Source organism: Rhincodon typus, chromosome 12 (genome assembly GCF_021869965.1).
Source record: "Rhincodon typus isolate 14 chromosome 12, sRhiTyp1.1, whole genome shotgun sequence".
Classification (NCBI taxonomy): Eukaryota; Metazoa; Chordata; class Chondrichthyes; order Orectolobiformes; family Rhincodontidae; genus Rhincodon; species Rhincodon typus.
The window spans coordinates 65,816,908-65,832,242 of NC_063343.1; the positions used below are offsets into that span (position 1 = coordinate 65,816,908).

General features: G+C 46.9%; 1 protein-coding gene across 1 annotated transcript in view; it reads right to left on the reverse strand.

Moving 5' to 3' along the window:
- The window catches only part of anxa6 (annexin A6), a 78,830-nt gene that overhangs the window by 49,718 nt on the left and 13,777 nt on the right, over positions 1-15,335 (reverse strand). The window contains exons 2-5 of the mRNA XM_048603492.1: positions 10,724-10,820; positions 6,696-6,790; positions 3,034-3,147; positions 313-417 (exon numbers count right to left, since the gene is read on the reverse strand). Of these exons, the coding sequence (XP_048459449.1) occupies positions 313-417; positions 3,034-3,147; positions 6,696-6,790; positions 10,724-10,820 (411 nt within the window). The remainder of the gene's footprint in view (positions 1-312; positions 418-3,033; positions 3,148-6,695; positions 6,791-10,723; positions 10,821-15,335) is intronic.

Sequence of the window (15,335 nt, forward strand, 5' to 3'; positions counted from 1 at the left end):
AGGAGGTGGAGAGCTGCAGGGGTGGAATTCCAAGTTGGTGGATAAGACTGCAGAAGGCGCGGTCACTGATGTCAACTGGGGAGGTACAACAGACCAAAATCAGATTAGTGTAGATACCTCCGGAGGGTTGTAGGTGTGGAGGAGATTACAGAGATAGGGAAGGGTGCAGGTGGGACCTGTAAACATACCTGAGAATTTTACAATTGAGGCCTAGTTTCTCTGGGCATCAGTGTGGCTCTGAAGACATGGTGGTGATGGATGGCTAGATGTTGGTGCAATTTGGAACACAGGCAACATGAGGTCACCTCAGACAGTATGACTCTTACCTTCTTTGTAAGCTGCAGTGAGCTCGTGGATTTGCTTGTTGTTTCTGGAGGCAAGAATTTCAATCATAACTTTCTCATCAGTTCCCAGTCCCTGCCGAGGGAAAAAGGCGCAAACAAATTAGGGAGTTAGGAGCTCGATACAATGGCTCAGCCTCACAGACCACATGGATTCCAGATTCCGTTCCTGAAACATAGAACATAGAACATAACAGCGCAGTACAGGCCCTTCGGCCCTCGATGTCGCGCCGACCTCTGAAACCAATCTGAAGCCCATCTAACCTAAACTATTCCATTATCATCCATATGTTTATCCAATCACCATTTAAATGCCCTTAAAGTTGGCGAGTCTACTATTTTTGCAGGCGGGGCATTCCACGCCCTTACCAGTCTCTGAGTAAAGAACCTACCTCTGACATCTGTCCTATATCTATCACCCCTCAATTTAAAGCTATGTCCCCTCGTGCTAGCCATCACCATCCGAGGAAAAAGGCTCCCACTGTCCACCCTATCTAATCCTCTGATCATCTTGTATGTCTCTATCAAGTCACCTCTTAACCTTCTTCTCTCTAACGAAAACAGCCTCAAGACCTTCAGGCTTTCCTCATAAGACCTTCCCTCCATACCAGGCAACATCCTGGTAAATCTCCTCTGCACCCTTTCCAATGCTTCCACATCCTTTCTATAATGCGGTGACCAGAACTGTACGCAATACTCCAAGTGCGGCCGCACCAGAGTTTTGTACAGCTGCAAGATGACCTCATGGCTCCGAAACTCAATCCCTCTACCAATAAAACCTAACATACTGTACGCCTTCTTAACAACGCTATCAACCTGGGTGGCAACTTTCAGTGATCTATGCACATGGAAACCAATTGTTGTCCTAAATAGTGCCACAGGGATTTCTTTTACCCTCGCAAGAGATGTTTGATGGGGCCTCAGTTTAACCATTCATTCAAGCGATGGTCCCTCCACCAGGCTAACAGTGCCCCTGTACAACATGGAGGGTCAGCCTGGGCCATGTGTTTGAGTCTCTGACTCTCTGGAGTTACTCAAAAAGAGCTCGACACCATCCAGGAAATGAGCAGGCCGTTTGACCGGTACCACATCCACCCACCTTCTGATCTCACTTGCCCCTTCACCACCAATGCTCAGTCTTTCTTTCTCTCTATTCACTTGTGGGACGTGTGTCACTGGCTGGGCCCAGCATTTCTTGCCCGTCCCTAGTTGCCCCTTGAGAAGGTGATGCTGAGCTGCCTTCTTGAACTGCTGCAGTTCACCTCCTGTGGGTTGACCCACAATGCCCTTAGGGAGGGTTTTCCAGGATTTTGACCCAGCGAGTGAAGGAACGGCAATACATTTCCAAGTCAGGATGGTGAGTGGCTTGGAGGGGAACTTGCAGGGGGCAGTGTTCCCATATATCTGCTGCCCTTGTCCTTCTAGATGGAAGTGGTCGTGGGTTTGGAAGGCGCTGCCTGAGGATCTTTGGTGAATTTCTGCAGTGCATCTTGTAGATAGTACACACTGCTGCTACTGAGCGTCGGTGGTGGAGGGAGTGGATACCAATTGACAAAGGTGCAGTGCAGCAAATCACCAAGACCCCTTAGACAACACTTTGCAAAACCCATGGCCTTGACCATCTAGAAGGACAAAGGCAGCAGAGACAATGGGAACACCACCATCTGCAGTTCCCCCCCAGGGCACTCACCATCCTGACTTGGAAATATATCGCCGTTCCTTCCCTGCTGTTGATTCAAAATCCTGGAATTCCCTCCCTAAGGGACTTGGGGGTCAACCAGCAGCAGGTGGACTGCGACAGTTCAAGAAGACAGCTCACATTCACTAAGCCAATTAGGGGTCGGTCTGGCCAGTGACATGCACATTTCATGAAAGATGCATAAAAAATAAAGTGGTTTTGAATGTGCTGTGATTGTGAAAAGTAGCTTCAGAATACAATTCCTTCCTTTCTATTGTTACTAAAACAAAGTCAGAGAACCAATTGGGTTTTAAATACACACATTCTCTTCCTACCAATAGGAAGCTGTCAAATACATTGACTTTTGCCTCCTGAATTGGAACAGTAGAAGGTGATCCGATAGCACTGCCTTTCACTCCGGTTTACAGCACACAGTGATGTCAGGATACCTGCCAACAGCAGGGATTTGTCCTTGGCCTCCTTCCCTTCCGTCTCTGCCCCTAAGCGTTTTGATTACTGCCCCGCTGCCACAGCAACTTGATTCTGACAAGGTGGGAATTGTAAATGGCATCAAATTATTTGCCCTTTTGGAATGAAAGGGATTACATTTCTGTAGTGCCTTTTGCAGTCTCAGGATGACCCACGACAGCCGATGAAGCACTTTCGAAAGTCGAGTCACTGTTTCAGCATTGGAACTGCAGACCAGCTGACCTGTGCACAGCAAGATCCCACAAATTTGACTAAACGGCCAATCTTTTTTCTTTCAGTGATGTTGGTTGTGGGATGAATGTTGACCCTGGAATACTGGGAAGACACTTCCCAATCATCATTGGCTAATGATCACGGTATCTTGTGCACTCAGTATTGTCCCCCTGACAACGCTCCCTTAGTTCCAACAATGCAGCACTCCCTCAGTACTGTGTCCCTGACAATACTGTATTGTTTTACACGCAGGAGCCTTTCACTGGCTCACCCTGGCAGTATGCATCCAGAAACATGCAAATACATTTTTACCTCGATCGCATCTCTCAGCTCGACGGCATCATATACTGCAGGAGGTCTCATGAGGCCAATGATCAGTCTCTCAAATTTTCCCGTCAATTCATACTTCAGGTCATCAATCAGATCCTGTGACACAGAAATCTTGTCAACTTCTTTAAAAAATACTGTACAGTTGTTTTTCAATCTCAAGCCTGTTCCCCTCTAATCAGTTGGGGCATTTGAGCTTGCAAGATAGCTCACTGTGCAGAATGGTATAATGACTTAACAGTGTCATTTTAAAAATAAACAAGTTCATGGACTGTGCCATGAGAGTGTTAGCAGCGTATGACCTGATCTATATCCCCCCTCTATCTGCCCATTGTGCTTCTGCAACTATTTTGAAACCCATACCAAACAGAAGTGTATCAATGGAGATAGCAAGAACTCCAGATGTTGGGTCAGAGTCAATAGCGTGAAGCGGGAGGAACACACAGCATCAGAGGCACAGTCTGGAAGAAGGGTACCGACCCGAAACATTGACTCTCCTGCTTCTCTGATGCTGCCTGACCTGCTGTGTTCCACCAGCTCCGCACCGTATTGAAAAGTGCATCAGTTTTAATTTACTCCCCAGGCGCAATGGTTTCTCTTCGGGCTAGGTGCTAGGAGGAGAGGGTGGGGTGCTGTTTCAGATTTTGACTGCCCCCTACATGGAAACAGAGTTTCCTGGCATCACCCAGCGCTCGTTCTAAAGCTGGATGTTCTTTGTTCTTTCCTCCAGGACAAACCAAACTGCCTCTTCGATTGCTTGAACCAACCATTAACCTCTTCAAGGCTCTACAAATCCAGTTTATACACCACCTACATTAGGGTTAGGATTAGGGTTAGAGTTAAGGTCAAGATTAAAGTTGAGGTTAAGGTTAGAGTTAAGGTTAGAGTTAAGGTTTGGATTAAGAACAGGATCAAGGTTAGGGTCAAGGTTAGAGTTAGGATTAAGGTTAATGTTAGAATTAGGGTTAAGTTTAGAGTTTAAAGTTCAGGTTGTTGTGTTCAGGATTAGGGTCGGGGTGATCTGGATGATCATTCTGCCTGTGCCAACTCCATGACCGATTGTAATACTCCCTTCACCTTTCCCACCCTTGCTGAGCTAACCCAGGTCATCTCTGCCTCGTTACTTGATTCCACAATCCACAATAATGTCAAGTAAGTTCAAATACAGACAGAAACAGACTGCTAGAGAAACCCAGCAGACTCACAGTCACACTGGGCTCAAAAGCGTTAACACCGTTTCTCTCTCCACAGGTATTACCACACCTGCTGAATTTCTCCAGTATTCTGTGTTTGTCTCAGATTTCCAGCACCACATTATTTTAACTTATTCAACAGTTCCCAGACAGACTCTCTCTCTATCCTTGCTCAGTTCAAAGTTTGAAATCTCTTGCCCCAACACTGTGGTTATGGAAGGGTTATAATTCTGTTTCTGTCTAATTTTAGTATATGTGCTAATGCAGTGTTCACACCCTTATGACACTGTCCATGAAGCTGTTTATTTTTAAAATGAGAGTTCACTGCTGTAGGTGAACTATCTTGCAACCTGTGATGGCTCAAAACCCCTAATTTTTGAACACTGCAACTTAGACACCCAATGATTGAAGCCAGGACATGTTTGTTGAGCTGTACTGGGAGGATTATGACTTTAATTTTAAATTATCCCATTTAACCCATTGCATGTTGTGCCTTCCCTTGGAAAACAAATCTCCATTTTGTCATAGATAGTAAGAACTGCAGATGCTGGAGTCAGAGATAACACGGTGTGGAGCTGGAGGAACACAGCAGGCCAGGCAGCATCAGAGGAGCAGGAAAGCTGACATTTCAGGTTGGGACCCTTCTTCAGAAATGGGCCATGCTGTGTTATCTCCATTTTGTCATTTTCCTTTTGACCTCTGACCATTCGGCCCATCACATCTGTACAGTTGCTCTGAGACAGCAATCCATTTAGCTTTTACTCCCTTTCTCTAGTCTGGACAGTGTGGTGGCTCAGTGGTGAGCACTGCTGCCTCACAGCCCCCAGGAGGTGGGTTCAATTCTACCCTGGGGTGACTGTCTGTATAGAGTTTGTATGTTCTCCCTATGTCTGTGTGGGTTCCCTCTGGGTGCTCGAGTTTCCTCCCACAGTCGGAAGATGTGTAGGTTAGGTGGTTTGGTCATGGAAAAAGATGGTGTGAGTCTGGGTGGGATGCTCTTTGGAAAATTAGTGTGGGCTGAATGGCCTGCTTCCACACTGTAGAGATTCTATTATTCAGCCCACTGTACCTGAGCCAGATCTCTGAAAGTAAATTATTCTTTATTCCTGTTTGACATGCTGTAGCTACAGAGGGAAATTAACAGGGTCATCACTAAGCAGATGATTCCCTTTTTGGGGGAGACTACAACGAGGGGACACAGTTAAAAAAATACATGGTCCCTCATCTAAGTCATTGGAAAATGGGAACAGGACTAGGACTTTCAGCCCCTCAAGCCTGTTCTACCACTCAGTGAGATCATGGCTGACCTGTGGCCTAACTCCATGCACCTGCCTTTGGCCCATATCCCTTCAAAGCTTTGCTTAACAAAAATTGATCTATCTCAATTTAAAATTAACAGTTGGCCCTGAATCCACTGCCATTCACGGAAGAGAATTCCAAACCTCTCCCACCCTTTGTGAGGGGATTGTTTAATTAATCAGACAGTTGTCAATCTCTGGAATTCTCTACCCCAGACAGCAATGGAGATGGGGTCATTGAACATAGTGATGGTTGATGTTGATAATTTTTGATTGATGGGTGAGTCACAGTTATGGGAGAGTTACCAGGAAAGTAGAGTTTGGGCAACAAACAGAACATGGTGGCTCACTGGTTAGCACTGCTACCTCACAGCACCAGTGACCCAGGTTCGATTCCACCCTCGGGTGACTGTCTGTACGGAGTTTGCACATTCTCCCCGTGTCTGTGTGGGTTTCCTCCGGGTGCTCCAGTTTCCTCCCACAGTCCAAAGATGAGCAGGCTGGGTGGATTGGCCATGGGAAATTGTTCAGGGATGTGTAGATTAGGGAGGAGGGTCGGGGTGGGATGCTCTGAGGGTCAGTGTGGACTTGTTGGGCCGAAGGGCCTGTTTCCACACTGTAGGGATTCTATGATCAGAACAGCAATGATCTTACAGGATGGTAGAGAGCCAAATGACCTACTCCTACCAATTAGATGTTTGTATGAAAAGAAAATTTCAGTCACTGCAAAAGACATTTACTGGGTTTATCCCTGCATTGAGAGGTGATACCAAATAGAAGCATTCTAATTATGAATGAGTGGGAGTGGGTTACATTTACTGGGATTTGTTGCTGAATGACTAACAGGTGGGAATATGCCCAGAGTCAATGTGGGGAGAATAAAGTGAAGGAATGCGTTTCTGTCCAGAAATAATTAGAATGCCGAATACCCTTTAACAAGAAATGATTGAATCAAAATCCACCACATTTCCGAAGGAATTAAACAAATACATGCAACCTATTAGGGGGCAGGACAATGGGGTTAGAGGTGGCACTGAGAATGTGTACACACTTCCTTTTCAACTTCAACAGCCATCTTTTAGAGCCGAGATTTGTGAAGATAAAAAGCAGGGTAAATTATCTCTCAACACACACAAGAACATAAATAATAAGTTACCCTTCCATAGAGAGTCTTGTAGCTTGTGCAGATCTGTTGGCGTTGAGCATTGGACCTGGAGGTCAATAAGTCAATGATGGTTTCTTTATCACTGCCTGTATTTAATGGGGAAAAAGGACAGGAGTTCAGTTCTTGCACTTTAACAAGTTTTCTAACCTATGTTGGGGAGATGATAGTATGGGGGTATTGTCACTGGATACTAATCTGAAGTCCCAGGCTATTGCTTTTGGAAGCATGGGTTCAAATCCCATCGCAGTCAGAATTTTAACTTGTCTGCTTCATAAACCTTGTTTCAGGAATTGAGAGCGTGAAACTCTCATCAACTGTTGTAAAAACCCTCTTGGTTCACTAATGCCCTTTTGGGAAGGAAGTGTGCCATCTCTACCTGGTGTGGCCTACACGTGACTCCAGACTCTCAGCCACGTGGTGGTCAACTCTGAAATGGCTGAGCCATCTGTTCAGCTCAAGGTTAATTAGGAATGGGCAACAAGTGCTGGCCTTACCAGTGATACCCACAGCCCATTGAAAAATCATGCAAGTCATGTTTAGTCCAGAGGGTATCTGCGTTGGTCAGTGTATTGCCAGCCATTAATCTACCACCGAACCTGGGTGAATGTGGCATAGCCAACTGTGACACACCTTTAGACCTGACCAGGAGACCAAGGAGAAAAAAAAATTAAGGAGGGCCTTTCCCACACAGGACAAAGCATCTCGCTTGACCAGCACCCCATCCACCCTCTTCAACATTCGCTCCCTCCACTGCCAACGCACAACAGCAGCAGTGTGTACCATCTGCAAGGTGCACTGGAGCAACTTACTGTAGTTCCAGTGACAGTGCCTTCCAACCTCTACCACCTCGAAGGACAAGGGCAGCAGGTACAATGGGAACATCACCACCTGCAAGTTCCCCTCCAAGCCACTTACAACACCCTAACTTGGGAATATATCGCCGTTCCTTCACTGTCACTGGGTTAGAACTCCATCCCTAACAGCACTGTAGGTCTACCTACACAACATGGGCTGCTCACCACCAAGCAATAAATGTTCAGCAAGCGATTCCTTCTGCTTCTTAGTAACCCATCAGAAAGGAGCTATAGGTGGAGAACTGAAAGCAACGCCTTAAGCACTCAGAGATAACACAGTGTGGAGCTGGAGGAACACAGCAGGCCAGGCAGCATCAGAGGAGCAGGAATACTGACGTTTCGCGTCGGGACCCTTCTTCAGAAAATTTTTTCTGCCTGGCTGCTGTGTTCCTCCAGCTCCACACTGTGTTATCTCTGACTCCAGCATCGGCAGTTCTTACTATCTCTCCTTAAGCACTCAGTAGTATCAGATGAGCATCCAAACAGATTGAAGAGCTCATCCTTCCATTAGAATTATTGCTGGGATACAGGTGCCATTAGCCAGGCTAGCACCTGCTGTCTCTCCCTAGCTGTGCTGGGAAGGTAGCAATGGTTCGGTCTTTTATTCTGTAGTTTGATGCCACACCATGAGTTGGATTTAAGACAGACTGGTTGAGGAGAAGGCAAAGTTAAAAACTGTCTTTAGGTTTAAAATCCAAAGTTACACTATTTATTGTACATTAACACTAATACTTGTATATGATAATCCTAGATAAGCCAGGCTCTGATCGTACATTAGGTAAGGACTAATCTAACTTCATGGTGTTAATGCTCTGTGTGTCTTCCTCAGAGAGTATTGAGGCGTGTTTCCAGAGAGTCTAAAGTTTGAATGTGCTCTAACTCCACCACACTGTGGTATTTATACTTAGTGATCTGTAGTTCCCTGACATCATCACAAGGTTGCTGCAGACTCTCAATACCCTTAACACAACAGCCTCCTTCCTATCTTGAGGGAACTGTGAGCCAGGCTCAGCCATTTCAGAGAATGGTTAAAGCCAGCCACATTGTATGTGCTGGAGTCAGTGATAGTCTTGGCTACATAGGGGTGGTACGGTGGCTCAGTGGTTAGCGCTGGTGCCTCACAGCGCCAGGGACCTGGGTTCTCTTCCAGCCTCAGGTGACTGTCTGTGTGGAGTTTGCACATTCTCCCTGTGTCTGCAAGGGTTCCCTTCAGATGCTCCAGTTTCCTCCCATAGTCCAAAGATGTACAGATGAGGTGGACTGGCCATGCTAAATTGCCCATAGTGTCCAGGGATGTGCTGGCTAGGTGGATTAGCAATGGGAAATGTAGGATTACAGGGATGGAGTTGATCTGGGTGGGATGCTCTTCAGAGGGTCAGGATGGGCTGAATGGCTATTGCCATACTGTAGGGTTTCTATGACAACAAGGTGCAGGGCTGGATGAACACAGCAGGCCAAGCAGCATCAGAGGAGCAGAAAGGCTGACGTTTCGGGTCGAGACCCTTCATCAGAAAAGGGGGTTCTGAAATAAATAGGGAGAGAGTGGGAGGCGGATAGAAGATGGATGGAGGAGAGGATAGGTGGAGAGGAAACAAACAGGTCGAAGAGGCGGGGATGGGGCCAGTAAAGGTGAGTGTAGGTGGGGAGTTAGGGAGGGGATAGGTCAGTCCAGGGAGGACGGACAGGTCAACGGGGCGGGATGAGGTTAGTCGGTAGGAGATGGGGGTGGGGCTTGAGGTGGGAGGAGGGGATAGGTGGGAGGAAGAACAGGTTAGGGAGGCGGGGACGAGCTGGACTGGTTTTGGGATGTGGTAGGGGGAGGGGAGATTTTGAAGCTTGTGAAATCCACATTGATACCATTGGGCTGCAGGGCTCCCAAGCGGAATATGAGTTGCTGTTCCTGCAACCTTCAGGTGGCATCGTTGTGGCACTGCAGGAGGCCCAGGATGGACATGTCGTCTGAGGAATGGGAGGGGGAGTTGAAATGGTTCGCGACTGGGAGGTGCAGTTGTTTATTGCGAACCGAGCGTAGGTGTTCTGCAAAGCGGTCCCCGAGCCTCCGCTTGGTTTCCCCGATGTAGAGGAAGCCACACCGGGTACAGCGGATGCAGTATACCACATTGGCAGATGTGCAGGTGAACATCTGCTTGATGTGGAAAGTCTTCTTGGGGCCTGGGATGGGGGTGAGGGAGGAGGTATGGGGGCAGGTGTAGCACTTCCTGCGGTTGCAGGGAAAAGTGCCAGGTGTGGTGGGGCTGGAGGGGAGTGTGGAGCGGACAAGGAAGTCACGGAGAGAGTGGTCCCTCCGGAAAGCAGATAAGGGTGGGGAGGGAAAGATGTCTTTGGTAGTGGGGTCGGATTGCAGATGGCGGAAGTGTCGGAGGATGATGCGTTGGATCCGGAGGTTGGTGGGGTGGTACGTGAGGACGAGGGGGATTCTGTTTTGGTTGTTATTGCGTGGACGGGGTGTGAGGAATGAGTTGCGGGAGATGTGGGAGACACGGTTGGGGGGGGGGAAGTTACGGTCCTTGAAAAACGAGGACAACTGAGATGTACGGGAGTGGAATGCCTCGTCCTGGGAGCAGATGCGGCGGAGGCGAAGGAATTGGGAATAGGGGATAGCATTTTTGCAGGAAGGTGGGTGGGAGGAGGAGTATTCTAGGTAGCTGTGGGAGTCGGTGGACTTGAAATGAATATTTGTTTCTAGGTGGTTGCCCGATATGGAGACAGAGAGGTCCAGGAAGGGGAGAGAGGTATTAGAGATGGTCCAGGTAAACTTAAGGTTGGGGTGGAAGGCGTTGGTGAAGTGGATGAACTGTTCGAGCTCCTCGTGGGAGCACGAGGCGGCGTCAATACAGTCATCAATGTAACGGAGGAAGAGGTGGGGTTTAGGGCCGGTGTAGGTACGGAAGAGGGATTGTATGTCTGGTGGGTTTCCTTCCTTCATGGAAATGAGTGAACCAGGTGGATTTTCAACATATTCACAGTGACTTTTTATTTCCAGAATTTGTTCTTTTAAACAGAATGGTGGTGGAAGCGGCGGAATTTGAGCTTAGGGTCTGTAGTCCTGGCACCTAGATAATCAAACCCTTATTTAAGGCTAATGACTGCAACCAGCTGGCAAAAGCTGTGCAAGAGTTTACTTCACCGAGGTAACCTCCTTACCAAATCCTTTCATCGCGTTGTACAGATTTTCTGCATCTTGATTAGCAGAAAAATTCTGAGCAGCTTTCACACTGCCTCTATATCCGGATCTGGCACCCTGTTCAATTCAAAACACAGCATGAATGATTTAAAAATAGGTCATTTAAAAAAAAATACAGTAAACTTTTTATTATCCTCCACCTATGGGACTAGAAGTGTGGCTGATTGATCAAATATTCCACATAATCAATATAAAACCACACACACTACGTAATAGAAATGTAATGCAGAGGGTATACACATCACCGTTATACTTTACCTACACCATAAATCACTTAAAATAATTATGCAACTTTGCCTTAAATAAAACTTAACAGCAGAGAGCCTTCTCACTCACACTCTCAACTCACTCCTTAGACGTCACAGTATTTGAGGAGAAATTGACTTGAAATTGAATCAGCTGTTGGTATTTGATGTAGCCATTCGACTGAACAACAGTATATTTACATTGAGGTAAACAAATTAAAAACTATAATAACTGGACAGCATAATACAGTAATACAGTTTCCACCAGACACACATTCCCTTCCCCACCCCTGTCAGTCTCCCGCAAGGACTGTTCCCTCTGGGACACCCCGGTCCCAACATCCCCCTCACCCTCCACCCTCATGGCACCTTCCCCTGTAACCAGAGAAAGTGCAACACCTGCCCATTTACCTCCTCCCTCCCAGTATCCGAGGGCCTAAACATAACTTCCAGGTGAAGCAACACTTCACCTGCACTTCCCAGAATCTAGTCAACTGCATTCGCTGCTCACAATGTGGTCTCCTCTACATTGGGGAAACGTTGTGTAGACTGGGTAACCACTTTGCAGAACATCCACATTCTGCCCACAAAAAAGACGCTAGGGCTCCAGTTACCTGTCACTTTAACACACCACCCTGCTCCCTGGCCAACATCTCTGTCTCAGGCTTGCTGCAGTGTTCCAGCGAAGCTCAGTACCTCATTTTCTGCCCGGGAATTCTACATCCTTCTGGGCTCAATATTGAGTTGAGCAATTTTAAGGCTTGAGGCACCTTCTCCCATGTCCTTACCTCAACACCCACATACCACGCCCTGGCATCACATGATATTCTATCACATATTACCTATTGTTAGCCACTAACAGTCCTCATTAACAGCTATTCACCTCCGAGCCAGATCGTTATCCACTCCTTTGAATGTCCAAATGTTCTCCTCTCTCTTCGGGCTCTATCCCCACCTGTCATTTACTCCTTACCCCCTCTTTCCACCCTGTCTTCTGCATAAGAACCAACCTTGCCCTTGCTACTATCAGTTCTGAGGAAGGATCACTGGACCCAAAATGTTAACTCGGATTTCTCTCCACAGATGTTGTCAGACCTGCTGAGCTTTTCCAGTGATTTCTGGTTTCCAGCATCCTTAATTCTTTCTCTTTTTTTTCGGATAATACAGTATTTGAGGTACTGTATATAATTTTTGCTGGTTTATCACGAGTGCCAATTCATAAGGTGCCAGTTAAAACAAAGCTGGCTGTACATATTAAGCCCCTTCCATAGCCCTTTCAATCAAATACACTTATGCTTCATGAGTCAAGGCTATAGCCTGCACCCTCTGCAGTTTAAAAGAATCAGAGGTGACTTAATTGAAACAGGTAAGATCCAGAGGGGGCTTGGCAGGGGCATGTTGAAAGGATGATTCCTCTTCTGGGAGAATCCAGAACTAAAGGTGACAGTTTAAAAAAAAAACAGGTTATCCGTTTAAGACAGAGACGAGGGAAAAGATTTTCTCTCAGAAGGTTGGAATTCACTTCCTCAGAAGGCAGTGGATGCAGAATTTTTAACTATTTTTAAGGCAGAGGTGGATAGATTCTTGATTCCCAAGGGGATATACAGGAATGTGGAGTCGGGGTTAAAACCAGATCAGCAAAAATCTTATTAAATGGCACAGCAGGTTCGAAGAGCCAATGTGTGACACTCTCTATCCCTTGGGAATCCTCCATCTGGCTCTGGTTGTGGTTCTGATCATGAACATCCTTCCTGTGTGTACCCTGTCTGGTCTTGTTAGAATTTTATCAGTTACAGTGACATCTCCCATTCATTATTGCTAACTCCACTGAATCTCATCCCAACCTATTCAGTCCCTCTTCATACGTCAGTCCTGCCATCCCAGGAATCAGTCCGATAAACTTTTCCCGCACTCCCTCCGTCGCCAGAAGATCCTTCCTCAGATAAGGAGACCAAAACTGCGCACAATACTCTAGGTGTGGTCTCCCCAAGGCTCTGTACAATTGCAGCAAGATGTCCCTGCTCCTGGACTCGAATCCTGTCCCTATGAAGGCCAACATCCCATTTACCTTCTTCACCACCTCCTGCACCTGCAATGCTTACTTTCAGCGACCAGTGTATGAGGATACCCAGGTCTCATCGCACCTCCCCCTCTCCCATTCAGATAACAATCTGCCTGACTGTTTTACTGACCAAAATGATGCTAGTGCTTTTTGACGTTAAGTGTCCCTCCGCTGCACTCCAATGCAGCGCATTCCAGAACATGACTCACTGCGGGAAAAAAAACATTCTCCTCAGCTTGGAGGTGACCTTGGCGGTGTGTTTGTAAAGTGAATACTTGCTGAAAGATGGCTGTGTGTCTTGATGGCACAGTATATACAAGCTGAGAGAAAACGCAGTGTAGTGACTGTTAAGTGAATATTCAAAAGGCATCTGGATGGGTACATGAATAGGAAGGGTTTAGAGGGATATGGGCCAAATGCTGGCAAATGGGAGTAGATTAATTTAGGATATCTGGTCAGCATGGACGAGTTGGGCTGAAGGGTCTGTTTCTGTGCTGTACAATCCTATGGCTCAACTCCTGTCTTGCTCTGTAGACAAATAGTGGACATTGAAGTGCGGTCACACCACACACCACCCTAGGCTTAGGAAAGCTAATGGCTTTGCACCTGACAACAGGCAGGTGGGATTAGTTTAGTTTGGGAACATGGTTGGTGTGGTCTGATTGGGCCGAAAGGTCTGTTTCCATGCTGTATGACTCTGTCTTAAGTAAGTGACCTCTTACTCTGAGATTGTACCCTCTGATTCTAGACTCTCCTACAAGGGAAAAACAACCTTTCCGAATCTATTCTGTCGATCCCCCTAAGAATCTGCCCTCCTTACCTGGTCTGGCCTCCATGTGACTCCAGACCCACAGCAATGTGGTTGCCTCCTAACTGCCCTCTGGGTAATTAGCAATCGTTAACAAACATTAGTCTGTTCAATGATGCCCAAATCCCATGATAATCCTCAACTCTACCTTCCTGCCTTTTCCCCAAACCCTCGGCTCTATTACTGATTAAAAATCCATGTCTCTCTGCCTTGAATATATTGAATGAGCCAGCTTCGAGAGGCCTCTCCACGTCACTGGCTTTAACGTCACTGCTCCACAACTGCTCAGGGAGGGATTTTGGCATCAACCGCGCAGCTGATAAACTGCGGACAACAACCACTGAATGACAGAACAGGTTCAGGAGATTAAACAGCCTACCCCTGTTTCTCTGCTGTGATTCTACAAACTGATGGCTCTCTTCATGTTATAAACTCTCGTCTGTAATTGCTGCTGATCTGCAAAGAGTCTGAGGAAATTTTTTAAAAATTGCTTAGCCTCCTGGGGTTTGACAAATCTTGCTCACACTGTGCTGTTCGCAATAAGCCATCAGCAATTCAGTATTCACACCAAAGCACAGAGACCATTTCACCAGATAGCAAGGTTAGACACTGCGGCAGGAGATGGTGCAGTGGGAAAGGCAGACACTGGTCGAGTTTGAGAGGTTTGTGAAGGGATACTGATCGATAGGGAAAGAGAGGAGACAGATACAACAACAACTTGTATTTTATTAGCACCTTTAACAGAGTAAAACATTCTGAAGAGCTTCACAGGGACATTAGAAATCCAATCAAGTCACAGGAGGAGATACTAGAAGAGATAACAAAGACAAGTTTGCTGGATTAGGTTTCCTGATACATCTTAAAGAGGGAAGCTGAGAGGTTTCGTGAAGGAATTTCTGAGTCGATGGCCACAGGAATGCAAGAGGTATGTCCACCTACAGCAGGCTGATCAAAATTGGGGATGCTGAAGAGGTCACGTAAAAGGAAGGCAGAGATTGCAGAAGGTCTGGGGTCGGAGGAGATCACAGAGACAGGGAAGGAGTTGACAACAGGCTGAGAATTTTCACACCAAGACATTGCTTGAGCAGCAGTCACAGTATATCAGTGAGCAGAGGAGAATACAGGAATGGGATTCACTCGGGGGGGCTCCATTGTGACCACTTCGACATCGGGGAAACCAAGCGGAGGCTTGGGGACCGCTTTGCAGAACACCTACACTCGGTTTGCACTAAACAACTGCACCTCCCAGTCGCAAATCATTTCAACTCCCCCTCCCACTCCTCAGATGACATGTCCATCCTGGGCCTCCTGCAGTGCCACAACGATGCTACCCGAAGGTTGCAGGAACAGCAACTCATATTCCGCTTGGGAACCCTGCAGCCCAATGGTATCAATGTGGACTTCACAAGCTTCAAAATCTCCCCTCCCCCTACCGCATCCCAAAACCAGCCCAGCTC